Source organism: Hyla sarda, chromosome 1 (genome assembly GCF_029499605.1).
Source record: "Hyla sarda isolate aHylSar1 chromosome 1, aHylSar1.hap1, whole genome shotgun sequence".
Classification (NCBI taxonomy): domain Eukaryota; kingdom Metazoa; phylum Chordata; class Amphibia; order Anura; family Hylidae; genus Hyla; species Hyla sarda.
The window spans coordinates 217,448,370-217,475,911 of record NC_079189.1 but is presented as its reverse complement, the minus strand read 5'-3'; the positions used below and the strand labels follow the sequence as shown (position 1 = coordinate 217,475,911).

The 27,542-nt window shown below is 44.3% G+C and overlaps 1 protein-coding gene across 8 annotated transcripts in view; it reads right to left on the bottom strand.

Moving 5' to 3' along the window:
* The window catches only part of MAPK10 (mitogen-activated protein kinase 10), a 271,558-nt gene that overhangs the window by 135,414 nt on the left and 108,602 nt on the right, over nt 1–27,542 (bottom strand). For 5 of the 8 annotated variants that reach the window (XM_056568752.1, XM_056568750.1, XM_056568747.1 and 2 more), the window contains one exon: nt 15,453–15,524. In XM_056568752.1, coding sequence (XP_056424727.1) covers nt 15,453–15,518 — 66 coding nt within the window. In that variant the 5' untranslated portion in view covers nt 15,519–15,524. Of the gene's footprint in view, nt 1–15,425; nt 15,525–26,161; nt 26,183–27,542 lie in introns of those variants that run through there. The other 3 variants (XM_056568748.1, XM_056568753.1, XM_056568754.1) reach the window with 3 other exon arrangements.

The following is a 27,542-nucleotide window of genomic DNA, read 5'->3' as shown; positions in this document are numbered from 1 at the left end:
TGCTCTCTGCTGATATCTCTGTCCATTTTAGCAACCATGCATAGCAGATGTATGCTGAGGGCAGCATGGTGGCTCAGTGGTTAGCACTGCTGACTTGCAGTGCTGGGGACTTGGGTTCAAATCCCACTAAGGACAACAATAAATAAAGTGTTATTATTATAATAACATCAGCAGAGAGAACTGTGCTCGTGATGTCAACAGAGAGCATTCCAAAAAGGAAATCATTACCTCTGTAGTATTCAGCAGCTAATAAGTACAGGAAGGATTAAGATTTTTTAATAGAAGTAATTTACAAATATGTTTAACTTTCTGCCACCAGTTGATTTAAAAGAAAAAAGGTTTTCACCAGAGTAACCCTTTAAGGACACAGCCAATTTCTTTTTGCATTTTCGTTTTTTCCTCCTTTGCCTAAAAATCATAACTCTTTTATATTTTCATCCACAGACTAGTATGAGGGCTTATTTTTTGCGTGACCAGTTGTCCTTTGTAATGACATCACTCACTTTACCATAAAATGTATGGCAAAATAAAATAAAAAAATTACAATTTGTGTGGGGAAATTGAAAAGAAAACCACAAGCTGTACAATTTACGTTAAATATGATGTTTTGTTTATTCTGTGGGACAATGTGGAAAGCTATACTGTGCTATGGAAGAACAAAAAATAAAACAAAAAAGGTGAGGTAGTACATTATTTAAACGTAAAAGCTAGTTTAAGGTAAGCTTTTGAATGAAGTCTTGAACCAATGTGGATTCTTTATGTGTTTATACTGTTCTTTTTAGACCTTAAAGGTGTACTCTGGTGGAAATTTTTTTTTTTAAATGAACTGGTGCCAGAAAGTTAAACTGATTTGTAAATTACTTCTATTTAAAAATCTTAATCCTTCCAGTACTTATTAGCAGCTGTATGCTACAGAGGAAATTCTTTTCTTTTTAAATTTCTTTTTTTTCTTGTCCACAAAGCTCTCTGCTGACACCTCTGTCCATGTCAGGAAGTTTCCAGAGCACCATAGGTTTGCTAAAGGGATTTTATCCTGCTCCGGACCGTTCCGGATACAGGCATCAGGTGTCAGCAGAGATCACTGTGGACAAGACAAAAAAGAAATTAAAAAAGAAAAGCATTTCCTCTGTAGCATACAGCTGATAATGAGTACTGGAAGGACAAATATATTAGAAGTAATTTACAAATCTGTTTAACTTTCTGGAACGAGTTGATTTAAAAAAAAATGTTTTCCACCAGAGTACCCCTTTAAAATAGATCAGAATATAATATACACCAGAGATTAAACAAAAAACAAGTAAAAATTTTAATTGAAGCAAATATGCAGCAAAAAATATGCACGTGTGACTCCATCCTTAGAGTTTCTGGGTAACCTAGGGTAATGTAGAGTTGCAAAGAAGTTAAAGGGGTACTTCAGAGGAGTGAATTTCTTTTTCAAATCGACTAGTGCAAGAAAATTATAAAGATTTGTCAATTATTTCTGTCTGAAAATCTTAATCCTTCCAGTACTTATCAGATGCTGTAAGCTCAAGAGGAAGCTGTGTAGTTCTTTCCAGTCTGACCACAGTGCTCTCTGCTGCAACCTCTGTCCATGTCAGGAACTGTCCAGAGAAGAAGCAAATCCTCATAGCAAACCTTTACTGCTTAGACAGTAGCATATGTTTGCTATTGGGATTTTCTCCTACTCTGGACAGTTCCTAAAATGGACAGAGATGTCAGCAGAGAGCACTGTGCTCGTGATTCAGCAGAGATCTCTGTGTTCCAAAAAGGAAAATATTTTCCTCTGTAGTATTCAGCAGCTAATAAGTACTGGAAAAATTAAGATTTTTTAACAGAAGTAATTTACAAATCTGCAATAGATAAAAAACAAAGGGTTGTGCAGCTCACAATTAACTAGCCGAGGTAAGGAGGTTGTACTCCTACACCAGGTGTTGTAAATTTAAAGCAATATTTTCAAACAGTAACCAACCCCTCAAGACTAGTATCAGTTACCTGATACATAGATGAAAAATAGTATAAATAATAATAGTAAATAGCTGGATCGTGCTTCAATTATAAAATACAATTTTATTAAATATATAAAATATTAATTGTTGCAACTTGACCTCATGGCACAGGGCCCTTGTGCCGAGGAAAAGAGATATACGTGCTTGAACATAAGGATACAATAAAAACGAACACCGATATTTAACATTAATGAAAAAATATAAAAATATAAAAATAAATACAATTTGTGTCACTTTCGGTAATCCGGCAACTGACAGTCCAGAATTGTATTAAAGTCCCGTAAATGATATGGGATCCTGATGTATTAAGAAAGATGAGTAGGTTATAGTTACCAGCCTGATATAAGTCCCACTGTATCGTCACCTGAGAATGAATATTGAGGTACGCAAGTCTCGGGTGGTGAAAGACGCTGGCATGCGTCACCGCGGCGGTCTGCCTGCCACAGACCAGTTTGCATGGAAGCCGCTCCCGGGATCTCTCGCTATAGTTGGAATCTAGCGGTGATCCAGTGCAGACCTCGGGGTATCCTGATGGCGTGTGACGTCTCAGGCGCTTGGCAATGCTGCCTGGATGTTGGACTTGGATGGTAGTGCTGGTTTAACCCAAAGTCAATCCTTCAAAATAAGTGAGTATTGAATATCGGTGATGTAGTCATACACCTAGACGCGTTTCAGGGCTCTTATAAATAGAACACGGCCCTTTCCTCAGTAGGTATGTATACTAGATTAAAGAAGCTGATCCTTTATATATTACTCTGGTTGTAATCGAATCAATTGCACATGGGTGATGTTCAGGATGAACTAAGACTTGGGACGGATTACTGTGTAGGCTGATTCGTTTGTAAAATCCGAACTGGCATCGGTATCAATCGATGATTAGATGAATACCTGCGGATGTAAACTACCGCATCATGTGTATAAGCATATAAACAACAATAATAAAGACATCATAAGTAATTGAGTGAATACACAGTATGTTAAATCCCTACGCTGCAAAATGTTCCATATTTTAAAATATATTAACGTAAATAAGGATAAGAATAAAAATGAAAATAAAAATAAAATGAAATTAAAATTAAATAAAATAAAATAAATAAAAAAGTAAGAATAAAAATTAGTGAAAATAAAAAATAAATAAAAAAATGAAAATAAAAATAAAATAAAATGAAAATAGTAATGAAAATAATAAAAATAATAATAAAAATAAATAAATATGAAAGTAAAATTAAACAAAAATATATGTAAAATAGAATAATTAAGAAATAAAACATTATAAAAGTAGAAAATAAAAATAAATAATAATAAAAATAAATATACAAATAAAAAAATAAAAATACAAGTAATATAAATATGATTGATAATGAATAAATCCTATGTAAAACCAAAATCGTGTGACCAAAAATCAATCATCTAATCATCGATTGATACCGATGCCAGTTCGGATTTTACAAACAAATCAGCCTACACAGTAATCCATCCCAAGTCTTAGTTCATCCTGAACATCACCCATGTGCAATTGATTTGATTACAACCAGAGTATAAAGGATCAGCTTCTTTAATCTAGTATACATACCTACTGAGGAAAGGGCTGTGTTCTATTTATAAGAGCCCTGAAACGCATCTAGGTGTATGACTACATCACCGATATTCAATACTCACTTATTTTGAAGGATTGACTTTGGGTTAAACCAGCACTACCATCCAAGTCCAACATCCAGGCAGCATTGCCAAGCGCCTGAGACGTCACACGCCATCAGGATACCACGAGGTCTGCACTGGATCACCGCTAGATTCAAACTATAGCGAGAGATCCCGGGAGCGGCTTCCATCCAAACTGGTCTGTGGCAGGCAGACCGCCGCGGTGACGCATGCCAGCGTCTTTCACCACCCGAGACTTGCGTACCTCAATATTCATCCTCAGGTGACGATACAGTGGGACTTATATCAGGCTGGTAACTATAACCTACTCATCTTTCTTAATACATCAGGATCCAATATCATTTACGGGACATTAATACAATTCTGGACTATCAGTTGCTGGATTATCGAAAGTGACACAAATTTTATTTATTTTTATATTTTTTCATTAATGTTAAATATTGGTGTTAGTTTTTATTGTATCCTTATGTTCAAGCATGTATATCTCTTTTCCTCGGCACAAGGGCCCTGTGCCATGAGGTCAAGTTGCAACAATTAATATTTTATATATTTAATAAAATTGTATTTTATAATTGAAGCACGATCCAGCTATTTACTATTATTATTTATACTATTTTTCATCTATGTATCAGGTAATGGATACTAGTCTTGAGGGGTTGGTTACTGTTTGAAAATATTAATTTCCAAATCTGTTTAACTTTCTGGCACCAGTTTTAAAAGATAAAAAAAAATATATAAGTTTGCCGCCGGAGTACCCCTTTAACATAACAGGTGAACATAAGGTACACTATATTAAATTAGGGAAATTACTCTTACTGAACTTATTTGTTTTTTTTAGTCTCCTAAACTTATCATTCACTGAAAAAAAGAATTGAGTTAAACTATCAACTCATTAAGGGATCATGTTACTTTCTGCCCATAAAAGTCTTTGGAGAGCAGACAGGGAGGAGGGAACAGAAGTCTTACTCCAGTGTTTGATTCAAAGCTTACACTGTTCAGTACTGCCCAATAATGGCCTTTAAAGGAGATATGCGCCAAAAATCTTTTAAGTGTCCGGGCTGCAAATATATAAAAAAAAAATATATATAACTCACCTTCCTACGTTCCCCCGTTGCGGAGATATGGGCATCCTGTTCCTCCGGCGCTGCTCTGCTCTGTGCTTCTTAGGCTCAGAACGTCACAGCGCTTTCAGCGTATCGCCGGCCACATCGATTTCCCGCCTCAGCTGGTGATAGGCTGAGCGCACTGTCATGTAAGGAGCCGGCCAGAGCTCCTTACATGACAGTGCGCTCAGCCTATCACCGGCCGAGGCAGGATATTACTGCATAGCAGATAGCCCACACATTTCATGATATCACTTCAGTACACCATTTACTATGGTTTACTCCTTGAGCAAAATTTTGCGACCACCAAAAAAAATAAATTTTTTAAACAAATGTTATACTCCCCCTTCCTACACCATATTAATGCATGACGTGAAGAGTACAAGTCTGATCAGTATACATATTAGCTATGTTTCAGGCTCTTTTCTTTTGGTGTTAATAGTAAGTCCTGGGAGTAGCAGTAAGGATTGTTCTTGTAGCACATTGAGTGACCTTATATTGTGTAACCAATGTACTTTTGTGTTTTAAAATAAATGTATATACATTAATCTGATGGAAATGAAACACGAATGTGATTTATTACAAGTGTTTCATAAGACGTAACTAATGCAGAAATTTGTTATGACTTTCCTTCTTCAGGGTGCTAGATTTAGGATGTCATATTTTAGCTTCTGAAATGAGATTTATCAAGTCATTGATTAAACTGCAGCAATGTTGGTTACATGATGTTATTAATCACCAGAAATATGTTTCTTAGCAAATCTTGTTCCAGATAAAAATCTATGAGAACCATTTTATAGGCTCAGTCCTCTATGTATAAAGAAAATAGTAAACTTGTCTTTTGAATTCTAGTACAGATGCTTTTGACATATTTAACCTAAATTCAATTTCAATTTTCTATAGAAATAGAAAGATTCAATTATCCTAGTGAGGACATTAATAAAGTAAAAGTCTGATGCAGACATTCTGCCAAGCCCACCAGTATCCTGTTCTGTACTGACAAAGGAGCACAAAATAGCTGTCCTGTACTTTACATTATGCTCTTGTATTACTCTATATGCATACGCTATTTACTGTACTCCCGTTCACCTTATGCTGTATCACAGTGTATTGTATGTTTGGATTTGACAAGCCTATGGAGACTTCTGGAAGACTGCTAATTTGCATACTTTTTCCAATGGAGTTGTAATGTATTTGTTTTTGTATTTTTCTCTTTAGGTAGTTTGTTCAGAGCAGTTTGCTATTCCACCTGGATAGGGTATAGTTAATTCTCTGAGCGAATGAGAACTCGGGTGAAGTTATTTAGCCAGAGTTCTGCTGCATTCTGGTGCTGGTTATTGAGTGCAATACTACTATGTCTGTTTGTGCTATATTCTGACATTGTCTGCTTGATCATTTACCTTGTATTTATCTTGCCCTTTTATCTGGGTTTTAGCCATGGTTATATAGCATGCTCCTTGTACTTTAGACTGTGTTACATTAGTCGGTTTTAGGATTATATTATTATTGTTCAGCTTTGTCGGTGTTCACACTGTCTGAGTCGAGCTTGTACTACCCTGTGCCCTGTATGTTATATTCCTGTTCTGAAGTCTATTCAGACTCATCTGGTTCTAGTCTAGTGTTTCATGTATTATATTTTTGTTTCCTACTGGGTCAGCAGTTTGTCCACGCGGTGGAGTGTGTCCGCTGGCCAGTAGCTTATTTGGCTTTATTATTAATGGCTACTCCTATAGTGGAGTGGGGAGTCCAGTTTGTATGTTCTGTGTTCCAGTGTTTCAATGTCCTATATTTATATCCTGTTTGGTTGATCTGATCCTTGTCCATTGTACTTGTACCTTCATCTCCTGGATTTTGCTGTATACTCATATCATGCCTAGTCTTGATCATTTTATCATGTCTGCCGTTTATCTGATATCCGTTTTACGAACTGTTTATGAGTTTATATTCTGCCCTGTTAGTATGTGTATTCTGTCTGGTATATCTGGTTGTCTAGTAGTTTTCTGTTTCTGTTCTGGTCTGTGACTATGTGTATTATGTGTTTTTACGCCACTGCACTTGTCACGATTCGGCTTCCAGGTAGTGGATCCTCTGTGTCAGCGAGGGATTGGCGTGGACCGTGCTAGTGGACCGGTTCTAAGAGGCTACTGGTTTTCACCAGAGCCCGCCGCAAAGCGGGATGGTCTTGCTGCGGCAGTAGCAACCAGGTCGTATCCACTAGCAACGGCTCTACCTCGCTGACTGCTGAGAAGGCGTGGGACAGAAGGACTAGGCAGAGGCAAGGTCAGACGTAGCAGAAGGTCGGGGGCAGGCGGCAAGGTTCGTAGTCAGGATGGGTAGCAGAAGTTCAGGTACACAGGCTTTGGACACACTAAACGCTTTCACTGGCACAAGGCAACAAGATCCGGCAAGGGAGTGCATGGGAGGAGGTCAGATAAAGGCAGGGAGCAGATGGAAGCCAATTAAGCTAATTGGGCCAGGCACCAATCATTGGTGCACTGGCCCTTTAAGTCTCAGAGAGCTGGCGCGCGCGCGCCCTAGAGAGCGGAGCCGCGCGCGCCAGCACATGACAGCAGGGGACCGGGACGGGTAAGTGACCTGGGATGCGATTCGCGAGCGGGCGCGTCCCGCTGTGCGAATCGCATCCCCAACGGCCATGACAGTGCAGCGCTCCCGGTCAGCGGGACTGACCGGGGCGCTGCAGGGAGAAAGACGCCGTGAGCGCTCCGGGGAGGAGCGGGGACCCGGAGCGCTAGGCGTAACAGTACCCCCCCCCCTTAGGTCTCCCCTTCTCTTTGTCCGGTAACTGCCTCCCCTGGGATGAGGACACCGGGAAAGAATGGAGGGTTTCCTCAACGGCAGGCAGTACAGCAGGAGTGGGGATGGGGAGGGAGGGCAGAGGGCGAGGCCTGGCACGGGGCAGTGTGACACCAGGACGGGGGCCATGGGGAGGCACAGAGGCTTGCCTGACGGGACTGGGAGGGGGGGAGAGGCACTTCCTGTGGCAGGCAGAGTCCCAGTTCCTGATCTCCCCGGTGGTCCAATCAATGGTGGGGGAATGAAGCCGGAGCCAAGGCAGACCGAGGAGGACCTCAGAGGTACAGTTGGGGAGAATGAAGAACTCAATCCTCTCAAGGTGGGGTCCAATAGACATGAGGAGGGGCTCTGTGCGGTAACGCACGGTGCAGTCCAATCTGGCTCCGTTGACCGCGGAAATGTAGAGCGGCTTGACGAGACGGGTCACTGGGATGCTGAATTTATTAACAAACGACTCCAAAATAAAATTTCCAGAGGCACCGGAGTCCAAGCAGGCCACGGCTGAGAGGGAGGAGTTGGCTGAAGAAGAAATCCGCACGGGTACCGTGAGACGTGGAGGAGCAGACTTGGAACCAAGAGACGCCACACCCACGTGAGCTGGGTGCGTGCGTGCGTTTCCCAGGCGTGGAGGACGGATAGGGCAATCCACCAAGAAATGCTCGGTACTGGCACAGTAAAGACAGAGATTTTCTTCTCTACGGCGATTCCTCTCTTCCTGGGTCAGGCGAGACCGATCCACTTGCATGGCCTCCTCGGCGGGAGGCCCAGACGAAGACTGCAAAGGATGCTGTGGGAGAGGTGCCCAGAGATCTAAGTCTTTTTCCTGGCGGAGCTCTTGGTGTCGCTCAGAAAAACGCATGTCAATGCGGGTAGCCAAATGGATGAGTTCTTGGAGGTTGGCAGGAATCTCTCGTGCGGCCAGCACATCCTTGATGCGACTGGATAGGCCTTTTTTAAAGGTCGCGCAGAGAGCCTCATTATTCCAGGATAGTTCAGAAGCAAAAGTACGGAATTGTATGGCGTACTCGCCAACGGAAGAATTACCCTGGACCAGGTTCAACAGGGCAGTCTCGGCAGAAGAAGCTCGGGCTGGCTCCTCGAAGACACTCCGGACTTCAGCGAAGAAGGACTGGACTGTGGCTGTGGCAGGATCATTGCGGTCCCAGAGCGGTGTGGCCCAAGACAAGGCCTTTCCTGAAAGAAGGCTTACTACGAACGCCACCTTAGACCGTTCTGAAGGAAACAAGTCCGACAACATCTCCATATGCAGGGAACACTGAGACAAAAATCCACGGCAGAGTTTAGAGTCCCCATCAAATTTGTCCGGCAGGGACAAGCGGAGGTTAGGAGCGGCCACTCGCTGCGGAGGAGGTGCAGGAGCTGGCGGAGGAGATGGTTGCTGCTGTAGCAGAGGCAGAAGTTGCTGTAACATGGCGGTCAACTGCGACAGCTGCTGTCCTTGTTGGGCAATCTGCTGCGATTGCTGAGCGACCACCGTGGGAAAATCAGCGAGACTTGGCAGCGGCACCTCAGCGGGATCCATGGCCGGATCTACTGTCACGATTCGGCTTCCAGGTAGTGGATCCTCTGTGTCAGCGAGGGATTGGCGTGGACCGTGCTAGTGGACCGGTTCTAAGAGGCTACTGGTTTTCACCAGAGCCCGCCGCAAAGCGGGATGGTCTTGCTGCGGCAGTAGCAACCAGGTCGTATCCACTAGCAACGGCTCTACCTCGCTGACTGCTGAGAAGGCGTGGGACAGAAGGACTAGGCAGAGGCAAGGTCAGACGTAGCAGAAGGTCGGGGGCAGGCGGCAAGGTTCGTAGTCAGGATGGGTAGCAGAAGTTCAGGTACACAGGCTTTGGACACACTAAACGCTTTCACTGGCACAAGGCAACAAGATCCGGCAAGGGAGTGCATGGGAGGAGGTCAGATAAAGGCAGGGAGCAGATGGAAGCCAATTAAGCTAATTGGGCCAGGCACCAATCATTGGTGCACTGGCCCTTTAAGTCTCAGAGAGCTGGCGCGCGCGCGCCCTAGAGAGCGGAGCCGCGCGCGCCAGCACATGACAGCAGGGGACCGGGACGGGTAAGTGACCTGGGATGCGATTCGCGAGCGGGCGCGTCCCGCTGTGCGAATCGCATCCCCAACGGCCATGACAGTGCAGCGCTCCCGGTCAGCGGGACTGACCGGGGCGCTGCAGGGAGAAAGACGCCGTGAGCGCTCCGGGGAGGAGCGGGGACCCGGAGCGCTAGGCGTAACAGCACTTTAGCGCAGGAAGGGACAGGTGCTCAGTTGTTGATCCATCATTTAGGGTCAGTTACGGCTCATTCTCCCTGTCCCCCAGTCGGTCATGACAGGAGTATTAACTACTTCAAACATTAGCTGGACCTCTTTAATGAGAACTAGTACCCCAACCCCTTCCCCATAAACAGATGTCCAAAGCCTAAGTCCACATTTTATTGTGTATTGGTAAAGTTTATCTAAAACTAGTAATAAAACTAGGCATAGTTCATAAGGTTGAAAAAAGACCAGAGTCCATCAAGTTCAACCTATAACCCTAATGAGTCCCTACTGAGTTGATCCAGAGGAAGGCAAAAAGCCCACATACTAGAGGTAAAAATTCCTTCCCAACTCCAAATATGGCATTCAGAATAAATCCCTGGATCAACCTTCTGTCCCTATAAATCTAGTATAAATAACCAGTAATGTTATTATTCTCCAAAAATGCATCCAGTCCCTTTTTGAACTCTTCTACAGAGTTCACCATGACCACCTCCTCAGGCAGAGAATTCCACAGTCTCACTGCTCTTACAGTAAAGAACCCCGTCTGTGCTGGTGTAGAAACCTTCTTTCCTCTAGACGTAGAGGATGCCCCTTGTTATAGATACAGTCCTGGGTATAAATAGATCATGGGAGAGATCTCTGTACTTTCCCCTGATATATTTACACATAGTTATTAGGTCGCCCCTAAGCCTTCTTTTTTCTAAACTAAATAACCCCAATTCTGATAATCTTTCTGGGTACTGTAGTCCTCCCATTACCCTGGTTGCCCATCTTTGAACCCTCTCCAGCTCCACTATATTTTACTGGTGCCCAGTACTGTACACAGTATTCTATGTGTGGTCTGACTAGTGATTTGTACAGCGGTAGAATTATTTCCTTGTCCTGGGCATCTATGCCCCTATTGATGCACCCCATGTTTTTCTTTGCCTTGGCAGGAGCTGCCCGTCACTGGTCACTACAGCTAAATTTACTGTTAACTAAGACTCCCAAGTCCTTTTCCACATCAGTCGTACCAAGTGTTCTCCCATTTAATACATAATCCTAGCCCGGATTTTTCTTCCCCATGTGCATTACCTTACATTTATCAGTGTTGAGCCTCATCTGCCACTTCCCAGCCCAAACCTCTAACCTATCCAGATCCATTTGTAACAGTTCACTGTCCTCTATTGTGTTTACCGCTTTACAAAGTTTAGTATTATCTGCAAAGATTGCTACTTTACTATTCAACCCCTCTACTGTTCCACAAAAATATCAGGAATTTTGTGTAGAAAGTTTTTACCAGACCTATTCAACGAAATAATACTGCAAAACTGAGTAATTGAACCTGCACTCAAACTCCCTGCTATCTGTTCCCCACTTTTTGGAAACCTACAATGCATTTTGGAAAGTCTTCAGATCCTTTCACTTTTTTCACACTCTTATGTTGCAGCCTTTTGCTAAAATCAAAAACTTTTCACATGTTCTCCATCAATCTGCATTCAATACTTCACAATAAGAGTGGTAAAACAGAATTTTTTCTTCAAATTTATTAATAGGGAAAAAATAAAATTACACAGAACACAAGTATTCAGAGCCATGACACTTGAAATTTAGCTCTGGCTCCTCCCATTTCTCTTGATCATTTGTTTCTACACCTTGATTGGAGTCACCTGGGCTAAATTCAGATGACTGGACAGGATTTGGACAGAAACTTACCTGTATATATAAGGTCTCACAGCTGACAATGCATATCAGAGCAAAAAACAAGCTATGAGGCGAAAATAACTGCCTGTAGGGCTCAGAGACACGATCTGGAGAGGGGTACAGAAACATTTCTACTGCACTGAAAGTTTCCAAGAGCACAGTGATCTCTATAATTTTTAAATGGGAGAAGTTTGGAACAAACAGAACTCTTTTTAGAGCTGGCTGGAACCAATGGTCACTCTGGCTGAACTTAGGGTTTATGGTGGCAAGGTCAAAAAGAAGCCTCTTCTCAGTAAATACATATAAAAGTCTCCCAGGCTGTAAGAAACAAGATTTTATGGTCTGATGATACCATGATCTAACTTTTTGGCCTTAAAGGGGTACTCCACTCCCCAACATTTGGAACATTTAGTTCCAAACACTGGAAGCTGGCTTTGGGGGTCGCCACTCGCCTTTGTGGCGTCATGCCCACCATCTCATGATGTCAAGCTCAATGCAAGTCTATTGGAGGGGGCGTGACAGCCCTCCCATAGACTTGCATTGATGGGGCATGGCCGTGATGTCACAAACTGGGTGTGACCGTGACATCACAAGCCTCCACCCCGCATCGCAAGTCAGCCGGCACGGAGTGAAGTTCACTCCATGCACCGGATGTCTGGGGTGCCACAGCCGAGATCGCGGAGGTCCCCAATCAGACATTGGAGGGGGCGTGACAGCCCTCCCATAGACTTGCATTGATGGGGCATGGCCGTGATGTCACAAACTGGGTGTGACCGTGACATCACAAGCCTCCACCCCACATCGCAAGTCAGCCGGCACGGAGTGAAGTTCACTCCATGCACCGGATGTCTGGGGTGCCACAGCCGAGATCGCGGACCCCCCAATCAGACATCTTATCCCCTATCCTTTGGATAGGGGATAAGATGTCTAGGGACAGAGTGCCCCTTTAACTCATCTATTTAAAAAAAAAAAAACTTAAAATATTCCAGAGGATACACTGGTCACTAGAAGAGACACAGCTGACTGAGATATCCATTCTGCTCTCAAATCATTTTTGCTGAGGCACAATAAGTAAAATCAAAGGTGGCCACAAATATTAAACATAGGCTGAACTCATAGGATTAGCTGAAAACTTTGGAAGAAATTTCCAATACTGTCAGACAAGTTTCTTTTGCAACTCATTTGCAAATCAATTCCTTTTAATATATAGTGCACTATAAAATACCTGAAATTTTTTGTACGCAAACTTATTATATGTGTCCGAAACCAGAACTCAACATCCAATTTTTGAGAAGCGACAGTTATATATAAATTATGTGCAATTACCACCAAATATTTGTCCTGTGACCAATTTTAAATTTCCCACTTTGTTCCTACTGGAGATAAGAAACTACCAGACAAGTCTAGCTGCAGCTCTGTATGGCAAGCCCTTGTCACTTCCTGTACTTTCTCATTTCTCATTCATTACAGCTACTATAAGGCACATACCCAGAAACACTGTCTCTACAGACAATACAGGGAAGTAGTGCAGACATCTGAAATGGCCACCATCATAGTATATTCTATTAAAAATACGGGATTACAAAATTGATGGCCCATCCCTGTCAGCTGAGTGACACATCCACTTCATTGTTCACCAGGCATAGCATCATATATTTCTAGTGGCTGTGTCTAGTACTTCAGCTTCATTTTTAATTATATTTTTAATGGAACCAAGCTGTATTGACCACTTTAACCCCTTAAGGATGCAGGACGTAAATGTACGTCCTGGTGCGGTGGTACTTAACGCACCAGGACGTACATTTACGTCCTGTGCATAACCGCGGGCATCGGAGCGATGCCCGTGTCATGCGCGGCTGATCCCGGCTGCTGATCGCAGCCAGGGACCCGCCGGCAATGGCCGACGCCCGCGATCTCGCGGGCGTCCGCCATTAACCCCTCAGGTGCCGGGATCAATACAGATCCCGGCATCTGCGGCAGTGCGCAATTTGAATGAATGATCATTCAGAACGCCGCACGGAGGTCCCCTCACCTTCCTCCGTCCGGCTCCCGGCGTAGTCTGCTCTGGTCTGAGATCGAGCAGACCAGAGCAGAAGATAGCCGATAACACTGATCTGTTCTATGTCCCATACATAGAACAGATCAGTATTAGAAATCATGGTATTGCTATGAATAGTCCCCTATGGGGACTATTCAAGTGTAAAAAAAAATGTAAAAAAATATAAAAGTAAAAAAAAAGTGAAAAATCCCCTCCCCCAATAAAAAAGTAAAACGTCCGTTTTTTCCTATTTTACCCCCAAAAAGCGTAAAAAATACATTTTATAGACATATTTGGTATCGCCGCGTGCGTAAATGTTAATGATCCCGTACGGTGAACGGCGTGAACGAAAAAAAAATAAAAAGTCCAAAATTGCCACTTTTTTAATACATTTTATAAAAAAAAAAATTATAAAAAATGTATTAAAAGTTTTTTATATGCAAATGTGGTATAAAAAAAAAAGTACAGATCATGTTGCAAAAAATTAGCCCCCATACCGCCACTTATACGGAAAAATAAAAAAGTTAGAGGTCATCAAAATAAAGGGATTATAAACGTACTAATTTGGTTAAAAAGTTTGTGATTTTTTTTAAGCACAACAATAATATAAAAGTATGTAATAATGGGTATCATTTTAATCGTATTGACCCTCAGAATAAAGAACACATGTCATTTTTACCATAAATTGTACGGCGTGAAAACGAAACCTTCCAAAATTAGCAAAATTGCGTTTTTCGTTTTAATTTCCCCACAAAAATAGTGTTTTTTGGTTGCGCCATACATTTTATGATATAATGAGTTATGTCATTACAAAGGACAACTGGTCGCGCAAAAAACAAGCCCTCATACTAGTCTGTGGATGAAAATATAAAAGAGTTATGATTTTTAGAAGGCGAGGAGGAAAAAATGAAAACGTAAAAATTAAATTGTCTGAGTCCTTAAGGCCAAAATGGGTCCTGAGTCCTTAAATTGTCTGAGTCCTTAAGGGGTTAAAATGTATTAGGCTCGGTTCGCACACAGTGGGGGAGATTTATCAAAATCTGTCCAGAGGAAAAGATGCCCAGTTGCCCATAGCAACCAATCAGCTCGCTTCTTTCCTTTTTAACAAGGCCCCTGCAAAATGAAAGAAGCGATAAGATTGGTTGCTATGGGCAACTGGGCAACTTTTCATTTGCACAGGTTTTGATTAATCTCCCCCGGTATTTTTATCAGTATTTTTTGGCCAAAACGAGGAGTAGAACTGAGGAAAAATAAAATGTAATGATTTGCAGCTTCTTCTATGTCCTCGAAACCATTCCTGGCTTTGCCTAAAAATACTGACCAAAATGTGTGAACCCAGCCTCAAGCTTTTCCTAGGAAAGTGTCATGGTCCCTTAACTAGGATCACTCATATTGATGGATATTTCAGGGATGGGCCACCAATACATTAACCCCCCCCCCCCCCCCCAAACCTTTAAATATGTAAATATATATATATATATATATATATATATATATATATATATATATATATTTTAGGACTAAAATAAAAAAAGACATGGAATATTCCTTTAAAGACATTATATAATAAACATTCCTCATGTTCTGAAACATGCTTATATTGTCTGTTTTACTTGGGTTTGCCATAGAATAAATATTATCCTAAATCTTTCCATTTACATCTTAGTATCAGTTAACTTTGGTTTCTATTACAGTACAATACTTTGTAATCTTTTTCTTATAGCCAGAAAAACATGGTGTGTAACTTGCATTACAATATATCACTGACAGCGACACAAATGAATTGTGAATGAGTGAATATTTTGGAAGGAAAAATGGAAGTACAAATTCATACGGTACCTTGTTTTACCTGTAAGGAACACGCACCTGACAAAAGGCAATTTTTACATCCAGGGTAGGTTCACTGAAGTTGTACAAGAAATGTCGGCTCATAAATACCTGCATGGAAAAACAGACAAAAATAATTAGATAGGCCCATACAGAAATAGGTGGCCAATACATGATCACAATGTTCTCCTCGATTCATTGGCCAAAATAAAGCTATGGAACTGGATTTATCTGACAGGTTATTTGTATATTTCAGTACTGCATGTTCCTAGCTTTGGTAATCTTGATGGAACCCACAAAACGTTCTTTCACTACCTTAAAGAAGATCTGTGTGTTTGGGGTTAGGTGGACTAGGTATTTAATAATTCTTAGATATGTTCTGTGTTATGTTCTTGCCGTCATTTGCCTTCCACTATTCAAAGTATCTATGTACAGATATTCTACTGCTGTCCTTTGAGAAACCCTTGGTCTGGGTTGGTCCCACAGAACCCTCCAAAGTAGACAAGCCATAAGCTCTGCCTATCTATGCAAACTCCATGCTTAAAATGGAAAAGCTCAGGAGGAAACTGAAGGGGTTGTCCCATATTAAGTACAAAGGATCTGCTTTGTTCCACAAATAGTGCTACATTTATCCACTGGCTGTGTCTGGTTGCCAACTTGGCCCATTTTTGCTAATGTTAGTCAACCCCCTTGACAGATGTATTCTCTGTAAGTTTTTAACAAGACAGCATATACTGTAAGGTAAAGGAATGCGAATAAAGAATACAGATAATGCAGTATCTGTAGCTATATTGTGCTAAAATAATACATTTCTATGATACCGTATATACTCGAGTATAAGCTGAGTTTTTCAGCACGATTTTTTGTGCTGAAAACGCCCCCCTTGGCTTATACTCGAGTGAACTCTCCGCCTGTCGATCCCTTTCAGTGGTCTTCAACCTGCGGACTTCCAGATGTTGCAAAACTACAACTCTCAGCATGCCCGGACAGCCATCGGCTGTCCGGGCATGCTGAGAGTTGTAATTTTGAAACATCTGGAGGTCCGCAGGTTGAAGACCACTGCCGGGCCTTCGTCATCATCCAGACTCCCTCTTTAGTTTTCTACTCGCATGAACGTCCCTGTGCGTCGTCGTCAAGGCAACATCACTAGTCCGGGGCCAGCCCGGAGCGGGGAAGAGGGCCTCCTGGTGAAAATGGATAGCCCGGAACGACTAACCCTCCCCACCGGACGGTCCCTGCAGCATAGATGGCCCGGACCAGCTCAACCTTCCTTCCCACTGAGGGGAGGTGAGTAGAAAGCTAAAGGGGGGGTCTGGATGATGACGAAGGCCCGGCAGTGGTCTTCAACCTGCGGACCTCCAGATGTTTCAAAACTACAACTCCCAGCATGCCCGGACAGCCATCGGCTGTCCGGGCATGCTGGGAGTTGTAGTTTTGCAACATCTGGAGGTCCGCAGGTTGAAGACCACTGATGAAGGGATTGACAGGTGCTGATGATGAAGGGGGGGGGGGGTGATGATGAGGGTGATGATGAGGGGGGTGTTAATGACGGGGGTCTGGATGATGACATGGGGGGATGATGTATTTCCCACCATAGGCTTATAGTCGAGTCAATAACTTTTCCTGGGTTTTTGGGGTGAAATTAGGGGCCTCGGCTTATATTCGGGTCGGCTTATACTCGAGTATATACGGTATCTCTAAAAGAAACAAAATGTGGCATGCCCATTCCGATTTTTTGAGAGGTGCCATAGTAATGAAGGACACAGAATGCCAATCTACCTTACTACATCAAAGTCTACAGCTCACTGAGTGGCAATTGTTCTTTCTCCTCAGACTGGCACTTTGCCAGGCATGAAAATTTTCACTTTTCAACTTCTCCACTGACTTAAAATTAAACATTCTGTAGGGGATTTGCTTCTTCCGGAGCCTTTATTAGATTTTTCAGTAGCTGAGATTGCAGATAGAGCAAGAGAAATAAATTGATCTTTTCCATGAGGGCCATGTTTCACATTCATGATAGATTTGATGGAGATTGTGTTCCCTATCAGTGGCCAAATAATAGAGTTTTCCTTTCAAGAAATTGCAGAATGTTGAACTTTAGAATCGTTCTTTGCAGGTAATATATGTGGCTGCTACGCTCTGCCTTCTTTTATAGAGAGCATGACTGAGACTCGACTAACAGTGTCAATTCATTATACAACACTAGGTTCTGTTCTAATGAAGATATGAGGTATATTTGTCTATTACACACTCTAAACTGTATACTAGTATACTAGATAGTACATGTGTATAGGTCTATATAGTAGGAGCACTAGTGATAAATTCTTCTGGATTGGTCAATTACAAATAAGTGTGATAGATGTGACTCATTTTGAACATCAGGACACAGCATCTTATATTTTTTTAAAAGCCATAAATTTATTGATGCATCTCAGGGTCTATCCTTTTTTTTCAATCTTGTATGTAAAAAGATATCATAAGATATCAATTTCAATATGTTTTTATTTTATTTAACTGGACAAATCCTTTAAAGTGAATGAATCGCCTCAATTTTTTTTACCAATTAGACACAGATGTGTACATTATTATGGGGGCTGCCATCTTGCCTGAGCCGTTTTGAACAGCATTAAAAGATATCCTTGACAGCAGGACCCATAGACATGAACAACAGTAGACAAGAACTGTCATATTCACATGAATCAGAAACGTAGCTGGGCATTCACTGTGATCTTTACAAAGGTGCACAAGGAGGGGGAGGCTGGAGTGTGAGCTTCAACTAGTGCTCTGCAACTGTCTCATTTATATACTACTATTACAGTGGGGATCAAAAGTTTGGGCACCCCAGGTAAAAATTTGTATTAATGTGCATAAAGAAGCCAAGGAAAGATGGAAAAATCTCCAAAAGGCATCAAATTACAGATTAGACATTCTTATAATATGTCAAGAAAAGTTAGATTTTATTTCCATCATTTACACTTTCAAAATAACAGAAAACAAAAAAATGGCATCTGCAAAAGTTTGGGCACCCTGCAGAGTTAATATCTTGTACTGCCCCCTTTGGCAAGTATCACTGCTTGTAAACGCTTTTTGTAGCCAGCCAAGAGTCTTTCAATTTTTGTTTGAGGTATCTTTGCCCATTTTTCCTTACAAAAGTCTTCCAGTTCTTTGAGATTTCTGGTCTGTCTGTCACGAACTGCTCTTTTAAGGTCTATCCATAGATTTTCAATTATGTTGAGGTCAGGATATTGTGAAGGCCATGAGAAAACCTTCAGTTTATGCCTCTTGATGTAATCCCCAGTGGATTTTGAGGTGTGTTTAGGATCATTATCCATTTGTAGAAGCCATCCTCTCTTTAACTTCAGCATTTTCACAGATGGCATCAAGTTAGCATCCAAAATTTGCTGAAATTTTATTGAATCCTTTTTCCTTCTACTTGTGAGATGTTCCCTGTGCCACTGGCTGCAATACAACCCCAAAGCATGATTGATCCACCCCCATGCTTAACAATTGGACAGAGGTTCTGTCACGATGCCGGCTGGCAGGTAGTGGATCCTCTGTGCCAGAGAGGGATTGGCGTGGACCGTGCTAGTGGATCGGTTCTAAGTCACTACTGGTTTTCACCAGAGCCCGCCGCAAAGCGGGATGGTCTTGCTGCGGCGGTAGTGACCAGGTCGTATCCACTAGCAACGGCTCAACCTCTCTGACTGCTGAAGATAGGCGCGGTACAAGGGAGTAGACAGAAGCAAGGTCGGACGTAGCAGAAGGTCGGGGCAGGCAGCAAGGATCGTAGTCGGGGGCAACGGCAGGAGGTCTGGAACACAGGCTAGGAACACACAAGGAAACGCTTTCACTGGCACAATGGCAACAAGATCCGGCGAGGGAGTGAAGGGGAAGTGAGGTATAAATAGGGAGTGCACAGGTGAACACACTAATTGGAACCACTGCGCCAATCAGCGGCGCAGTGGCCCTTTAAATCGCAGAGACCCGGCGCGCGCGCGCCCTAGGGAGCGGGGCCGCGCGCGCCGGGACAGGACAGACGGAGAGCGAGTCAGGTACGGGAGCCGGGATGCGCATCGCGAGCGGGCGCCACCCGCATCGCGAATCGCATCCCGGCTGGAGACGGTATCGCAGCGCACCGGGTTAGTGGAGCTGCCCGGAGCGCTGCGGTAGTGAGAGTGAAGCGAGCGCTCCGGGGAGGAGCGGGGACCCGGAGCGCTCGGCGTAACAGTACCCCCCCCCCTTGGGTCTCCCCCTCTTCTTAGAGCCTGAGAACCTGAGGAGCAGACTTTTGTCTAGGATGTTGTCCTCAGGTTCCCAGGATCTCTCTTCAGGTCCACAGCCCTCCCAATCCACCAAAAAGAACCTTTTTCCTCTGACCGTCTTGGAGGCCAGTATCTCTTTCACTGAGAAGACGTCAGAAGAACCGGAGACAGGAGTGGGAGAAACTAACTTGGGAGAGAAACGGTTGATGATGAGTGGTTTAAGAAGAGAGACATGAAAGGCATTAGGAATACGGAGAGAAGGAGGAAGAAGAAGTTTGTAAGAGACAGGATTAATTTGGCACAAGACTTTGAAAGGACCAAGATAGCGTGGACCCAGTTTGTAACTGGGGACACGAAAGCGGACATATTTAGCGGAGAGCCTTGCAAAAATGGGGGGAGCTCTTCTTTTCTTATCGGCAAACTTTTTCATGCGAGATGAAGCCTGTAAAAGAGAATTTTGGGTCTCTTTCCATATGGTGGAAAGATCACGAGTCACTTCATCTACAGCGGGCAAACCAGAGGGCAAGGGAGTAGGGAGGGGGGGAAGAGGGTGACGGCCGTACACCACGAAAAATGGGGATTTGGAGGAAGATTCAGAGACTCTAAAGTTATACGAGAATTCGGCCCATGGTAGAAGATCTGCCCAATCATCCTGGCGGGAGGAAACAAAATGTCGTAAATAATCACCCAAAACCTGGTTAATTCTTTCTACTTGTCCATTGGATTGAGGATGATATGCAGAAGAAAAGTTTAATTTAATCTTGAGTTGTTTACAGAGAGCCCTCCAGAATTTTGACACGAATTGGACGCCTCTATCCGAGACTATCTGTGTGGGCAACCCGTGAAGACGAAAAATGTGTACAAAAAATTGTTTAGCCAACTGAGGCGCTGAAGGAAGACCAGGAAGAGGGATGAAATGTGCCATTTTGGAGAATCGATCAACGACCACCCAAACAACAGTGTTGCCACGGGATGGGGGTAGGTCTGTAATAAAATCCATACCAATCAGAGACCAAGGCTGTTCGGGGACAGGCAGAGGATGAAGAAAACCAGCGGGCTTCTGGCGAGGAGTCTTATCCCGGGCACAGACAGTGCAGGCTCGCACGAAGTCCACGACATCCGTCTCCAGAGTCGGCCACCAATAGAAGCGAGAGATGAGTTGCACAGATTTCTTGATGCCTGCATGACCTGCGAGATGGGAGGAGTGACCCCATTTGAGGATTCCGAGGCGTTGGCGTGGAGAGACGAAGGTCTTTCCTGGAGGAGTTTGCCTGATGGAGGCTGGAGAAGTGGAAATCAGGCAGTCAGGAGGAATGATGTGTTGCGGAGAGAGTTCAACTTCCGAGGCATCCGAGGAACGAGAGAGAGCATCGGCCCTAATGTTCTTATCGGCAGGCCGAAAGTGAATTTCAAAATTAAATCGGGCAAAGAACAGAGACCACCTGGCCTGGCGAGGATTCAGCCGTTGGGCAGACTGGAGATAGGAGAGGTTCTTGTGATCGGTGTAAATAATAACTGGAAATCTTGATCCCTCCAGCAGATGCCTCCATTCCTCAAGTGCTAATTTAATGGCTAGAAGCTCTCGATCCCCGATGGAGTAGTTCCTCTCCGCCGGAGAGAAGGTCCTAGAAAAAAACCCACAAGTAACAGCATGCCCGGAAGAATTTTTTTGTAGAAGGACCGCTCCAGCTCCCACTGAGGAGGCATCAACCTCCAATAGGAAGGGTTTAGATGGGTCAGGTCTGGAGAGCACGGGAGCCGAAGAAAAGGCAGACTTGAGCCGTTTAAAGGCGTCTTCCGCTTGAGGAGGCCAAGACTTGGGATTGGCATTTTTTTTGGTTAAAGCCACGATAGGAGCCACAACGGTAGAAAAATGTGGAATAAATTGCCTGTAATAATTGGCGAACCCCAAAAAACGTTGGATAGCACGGAGTCCGGAGGGGCGTGGCCAATCTAAGACGGCAGAGAGTTTGTCTGGATCCATTTGTAGTCCCTGGCCAGAGACCAAGTATCCTAGGAAAGGAAGAGATTGGCATTCAAACAGACATTTCTCTATCTTGGCATAAAGTTGATTGTCACGAAGTCTCTGAAGAACCATACGGACATGCTGGCGGTGTTCTTCTAGATTGGCAGAAAAAATCAGGATATCGTCCAGATATACAACAACACAGGAGTATAAGAGATCACGAAAAATTTCATTAACAAAGTCTTGGAAGACGGCAGGGGCGTTGCACAGGCCAAAGGGCATGACCAGATACTCAAAGTGTCCATCTCTAGTGTTAAATGCCGTTTTCCATTCATCCCCCTCTCTGATGCGGATGAGATTATAAGCACCTCTTAAGTCCAGTTTGGTAAAGATGTGGGCACCTTGGAGGCGATCAAAGAGTTCAGAGATGAGGGGTAGGGGGTAGCGGTTCTTTACCGTGATTTTATTAAGACCGCGGTAGTCAATGCAAGGACGTAGAGAGCCATCTTTTTTGGACACAAAGAAAAATCCGGCTCCGGCAGGAGAGGAGGATTTACGAATAAAGCCCTTTTTTAAATTTTCCTGGATGTACTCAGACATAGCAAGAGTCTCTGGGGCGGACAGAGGATAAATTCTGCCCCGGGGTGGAGTAGTGCCCGGGAGGAGGTCAATAGGACAATCATAAGGCCTGTGAGGAGGTAGAGTCTCAGCTTGTTTTTTGCAAAAAACATCCGCAAAGTCCATATAGGCCTTAGGGAGACCGGTTACAGGGGGAACCACAGAGTCACGGCAAGGGGTACTGGGAACCGGTTTTAGGCAGTCCTTGAAACAAGAGGGCCCCCAACTCTTGATCTCCCCAGTGGACCAATCCAGGGTTGGGGAATGGAGTTGAAGCCAGGGTAGTCCAAGGAGAATTTCGGAAGTGCAATTGGGGAGGACCAAAAATTCAATCTTCTCGTGATGAGGTCCGATGCACATTAGAAGGGGCTCCGTGCGGAAACGTATGGTACAGTCCAATCTTTCATTGTTTACACAATTGATGTAGAGGGGTCTGGCGAGACTGGTCACCGGGATGTTGAACTTGTTGACGAGAGAGGCCAAAATAAAATTTCCTGCAGATCCGGAATCCAAGAAGGCCATAGTAGAGAAGGAGAAGGCAGAGGCAGATATCCGCACAGGCACAGTAAGACGTGGAGAAGCAGAGTAGACATCAAGGACTGTCTCACCTTTGTGCGGAGTCAGCGTACGTCTTTCCAGGCGGGGAGGACGGATAGGACAATCCTTCAGGAAGTGTTCGGTACTGGCACAGTACAGGCAGAGATTCTCCATGCGGCGTCGTGTCCTCTCTTGAGGTGTCAGGCGAGACCGGTCGACCTGCATAGCCTCCACGGCGGGAGGCACAGGAACGGATTGCAGGGGACCAGAGGAGAGAGGAGCCGGGGAGAAAAAACGCCTTGTGCGAACAAAGTCCATATCCTGGCGGAGCTCCTGACGCCTTTCGGAAAAACGCATGTCAATGCGAGTGGCTAGATGAATGAGTTCATGTAGGTTAGCAGGGATTTCTCGTGCGGCCAGAACATCTTTAATGTTGCTGGATAGGCCTTTTTTAAAGGTCGCGCAGAGGGCCTCATTATTCCAGGATAATTCTGAAGCAAGAGTACGGAATTGTACGGCGTACTCGCCAACGGAAGAATTACCCTGGACCAGGTTCAACAGGGCAGTCTCAGCAGAAGAGGCTCGGGCAGGTTCCTCAAAAACACTTCGAATTTCCGAGAAGAAGGAGTGTATAGAGGCAGTGACGGGGTCATTGCGGTCCCAGAGCGGTGTGGCCCATGACAGAGCTTTTCCAGACAGAAGGCTGACTACGAAAGCCACCTTAGACCTTTCAGTAGGAAACTGGTCCGACATCATCTCCAAGTGCAGGGAACATTGGGAAAGAAAGCCACGGCAGAATTTAGAGTCCCCATCAAATTTATCCGGCAAGGATAGTCGTAGGCCAGAAGCGGCCACTCGCTGCGGAGGAGGTGCAGGAGCTGGCGGAGGAGATGATTGCTGAAGCTGTGGTAGTAGCTGCTGTAGCATCACGGTCAGTTGAGACAGCTGGTGGCCTTGTTGCGCTATCTGTTGTGACTGCTGGGCGACCACCGTGGTGAGGTCGGCGACAACTGGCAGAGGAACTTCAGCGGGATCCATGGCCGGATCTACTGTCACGATGCCGGCTGGCAGGTAGTGGATCCTCTGTGCCAGAGAGGGATTGGCGTGGACCGTGCTAGTGGATCGGTTCTAAGTCACTACTGGTTTTCACCAGAGCCCGCCGCAAAGCGGGATGGTCTTGCTGCGGCGGTAGTGACCAGGTCGTATCCACTAGCAACGGCTCAACCTCTCTGACTGCTGAAGATAGGCGCGGTACAAGGGAGTAGACAGAAGCAAGGTCGGACGTAGCAGAAGGTCGGGGCAGGCAGCAAGGATCGTAGTCGGGGGCAACGGCAGGAGGTCTGGAACACAGGCTAGGAACACACAAGGAAACGCTTTCACTGGCACAATGGCAACAAGATCCGGCGAGGGAGTGAAGGGGAAGTGAGGTATAAATAGGGAGTGCACAGGTGAACACACTAATTGGAACCACTGCGCCAATCAGCGGCGCAGTGGCCCTTTAAATCGCAGAGACCCGGCGCGCGCGCGCCCTAGGGAGCGGGGCCGCGCGCGCCGGGACAGGACAGACGGAGAGCGAGTCAGGTACGGGAGCCGGGATGCGCATCGCGAGCGGGCGCCACCCGCATCGCGAATCGCATCCCGGCTGGAGACGGTATCGCAGCGCACCGGGTTAGTGGAGCTGCCCGGAGCGCTGCGGTAGTGAGAGTGAAGCGAGCGCTCCGGGGAGGAGCGGGGACCCGGAGCGCTCGGCGTAACAGGTTCTTTTCATTAAATTATTTTCCCCTTCTTCTCCAAATGTACCTTTGCTCATTTCGGCAAAAAAAGTTAAATTTTAACCTCATCGGTCCACAGAACTTGTTTCCAAAATGCATCAGGCTTGTCTATATGTTCATTTGCAAAGTTCAAACGCTGATTTTTGTGGTGAGGACGTAGAAGAAGTTTTCCTCTAATGACTTCCATGAAGACCATATTTGTACAAGTATCTCTTTATAGTGGAATAGCGTACCACAATTCCAGTGACTGCCAGATCTTTCTGGAGGGATTGTGCAGTCAAAAGTGGGTTTTGAATAGTTTTTCTCACAATCCTGCGAGCTGTTCTGTCTGATATTTTTCTTGGCCTTCCAGATCTTGCTTTAACTTCCACTGTTCCTGATGACTGCCATTTTTTAATTACATTCCGAACAGAGGATATTGACATCTGAAAACGTTTTTCTATCTTCTTATAGCTTTCTCCAGCTTTGTGAGCGTCAACTATTTTCAGTTTCAGATATCTAGACAACTGCTTAGGATAACCCATGGTGCTGATTGTTGGGGAAAGGTCAGATGAGTGTGGGCATTTAAAACCTTTGAGATTGACATGACCTGGTCTTCCCAGATCATGATTGAGAACAATCCATGACACTGGCAGGTCTCAGCTTTGCAAAGGGGGCAGTGCATGCTATAAATTCTGTAGGGTGCCCAAACTTTTGCAGATGCCATTTTTTAGTTTTCTGTTATTTTGAAAGTGTAAATGATGGAAATAAAATCTACCTTTTGTTGACATATTGTAAGAATGTCTAATCTGTAATTTGATGCATTTTAGAGATCTTTCCTTGGCTTCTTTATGCACAATAATGCTAATTTTTACCTGGGGTGCCCAAACTTTTGATCCCCACTGTACATCTCAATGTACATTTTATTGTAATGCTGTCCCTCTTCAGCAGCCTTTCCTATTATGACAGACAGAACAGAAAGTCTCAGTTTTACAAAAATCATCAACAAAAAAAACAAAAAAAAAAGGTTTCACATAAAATTTTCTTTAAACAATAGGTAATTTCCCTATGCATGTAAAATGTACATACAGTACCCAATAGGGACTCAAACAAAACAGCATTAGGCATTTGTAAGTCCAGGGCTGTCACTTAAAACTGGTGGACACGTGGGGGGGGGGGGGGGTGAGAGTATCGGGTGGAGGCAAAGGAAGCCCTACCCTCTTATAACTCCTGTTTATTGCACCATCAGAAGGGTTAAAAGCTCATGAAATTTTACACTGATAGCAAATCATTTTTATAGGTTGTCACTGTTCGACTGATGGTTGCCCCACTGCAGCGCTAGCTCAGCAACACACATGTGCCATACCTAGTACTGCTGCCCATCTCCTGCTAGCTTGGATAGCTAGACCTACAGGATAAGACACAACCAAACATACATAAACATTTCTTAGTCCTAAACCATTAACATCATTATTGTATTATACAACATATGATTGCTAACAAATGTACGGACTAGGGTTTTGTTCATATCCATAATTATATGGACTAGAATAATACATCATTTAATATTAAAAATCCAATGTACACTGCAGTGTACAGGGAAATATATTTTACCAAGGTTGTTTCTTTTTGATAACGTAAAATTGAATCCAAAGAATAAGCAGGAAATGTTAGGGTGCCAGCTGGCATACACGGCGTCCAGATACCCAGTATGTGTTTGCTCCTGCGATAAAAAAAACACATTGCTGAACCTGTTCTGTAATTATACTAATCAGCATTATCAGTACGCTTCAGTGACTTAACCACAAACATTACCGACTAATGTAAATCATCTAACCAATAATAGAAAATACACAGGTACCCATAAAATCTCAGTACTCACTCATTTTGTTTGGTTATTACAAATTCTGACAAGAATCAGGTACTTAGTCTTTGAAGATAATAAGAATCTAGGATCCAAACTAAAATACAAACAAACAAAACACACGTACTGTGATTCAAGCTATAAATCTAGAACAAACAGAAATGTATATAACCTGTTTATTCTGGGCCTTTTTTTTCTATCATCTACTGAGCTGCTCGGTAATGCGCTCAATAGATGGCAACGCATTTCAGAGCGGATTCCGTAAAAAAAAAAAAAAAAAACTGCAATAGTCTGGGGTCCGGACCCCAGGCAAAGCTCCTTCGAAATATGGTGTTGGGATGTCACGGATCATTGTAATGATTGTAAGTAATGGTGGGTTTGGTGCAATGTTTTATTTTTATGGGGTTTACTCATTGCAGTTGTTGCAGGTTTGCAGGTATCTGCATATGAAATCCATTAATCTAGTTATGCACATTGCACTTTGTTTGTTACTGTCACGATGCCGGCTGGCAGGTAGTGGATCCTCTGTGCCGGAGAGGGATTGGCGTGGACCGTGCTAGTGGATCGGTTCTAAGTCACTACTGGTTTTCACCAGAGCCCGCCGCAAAGCGGGATGGTCTTGCTGCGGCGGTAGTGACCAGGTCGTATCCACTAGCAACGGCTCACCTCTCTGGCTGCTGAAGATAGGCGCGGTACAAGGGAGTAGACAGAAGCAAGGTCGGACGTAGCAGAAGGTCGGGGCAGGCAGCAAGGATCGTAGTCAGGGGCAACGGCAGGAGGTCTGGAACACAGGCTAGGAACACACAAGGAAACGCTTTCACTGGCACGATGGCAACAAGATCCGGCAAGGAAGTGCAGGGGAAGTGAGGTGATATAGGGAAGTGCACAGGTGATCAGACTAATTGGAACCACTGCGCCAATCAGCGGCGCAGTGGCCCTTTAAATCGCAAAGACCCGGCGCGCGCGCGCCCTAAGGAGCGGGGCCGCGCGCGCCGGGACAGGACCGACGGAGAGCGAGTCAGGTACGGGAGCCGGGGTGCGCATCGCGAGCGGGCGCTACCCGCATCGCGAATCGCATCCCGGCTGGAGGCGGTATCGCAGCGCCCCGGGTCAGTGGATCTGACCGGAGCG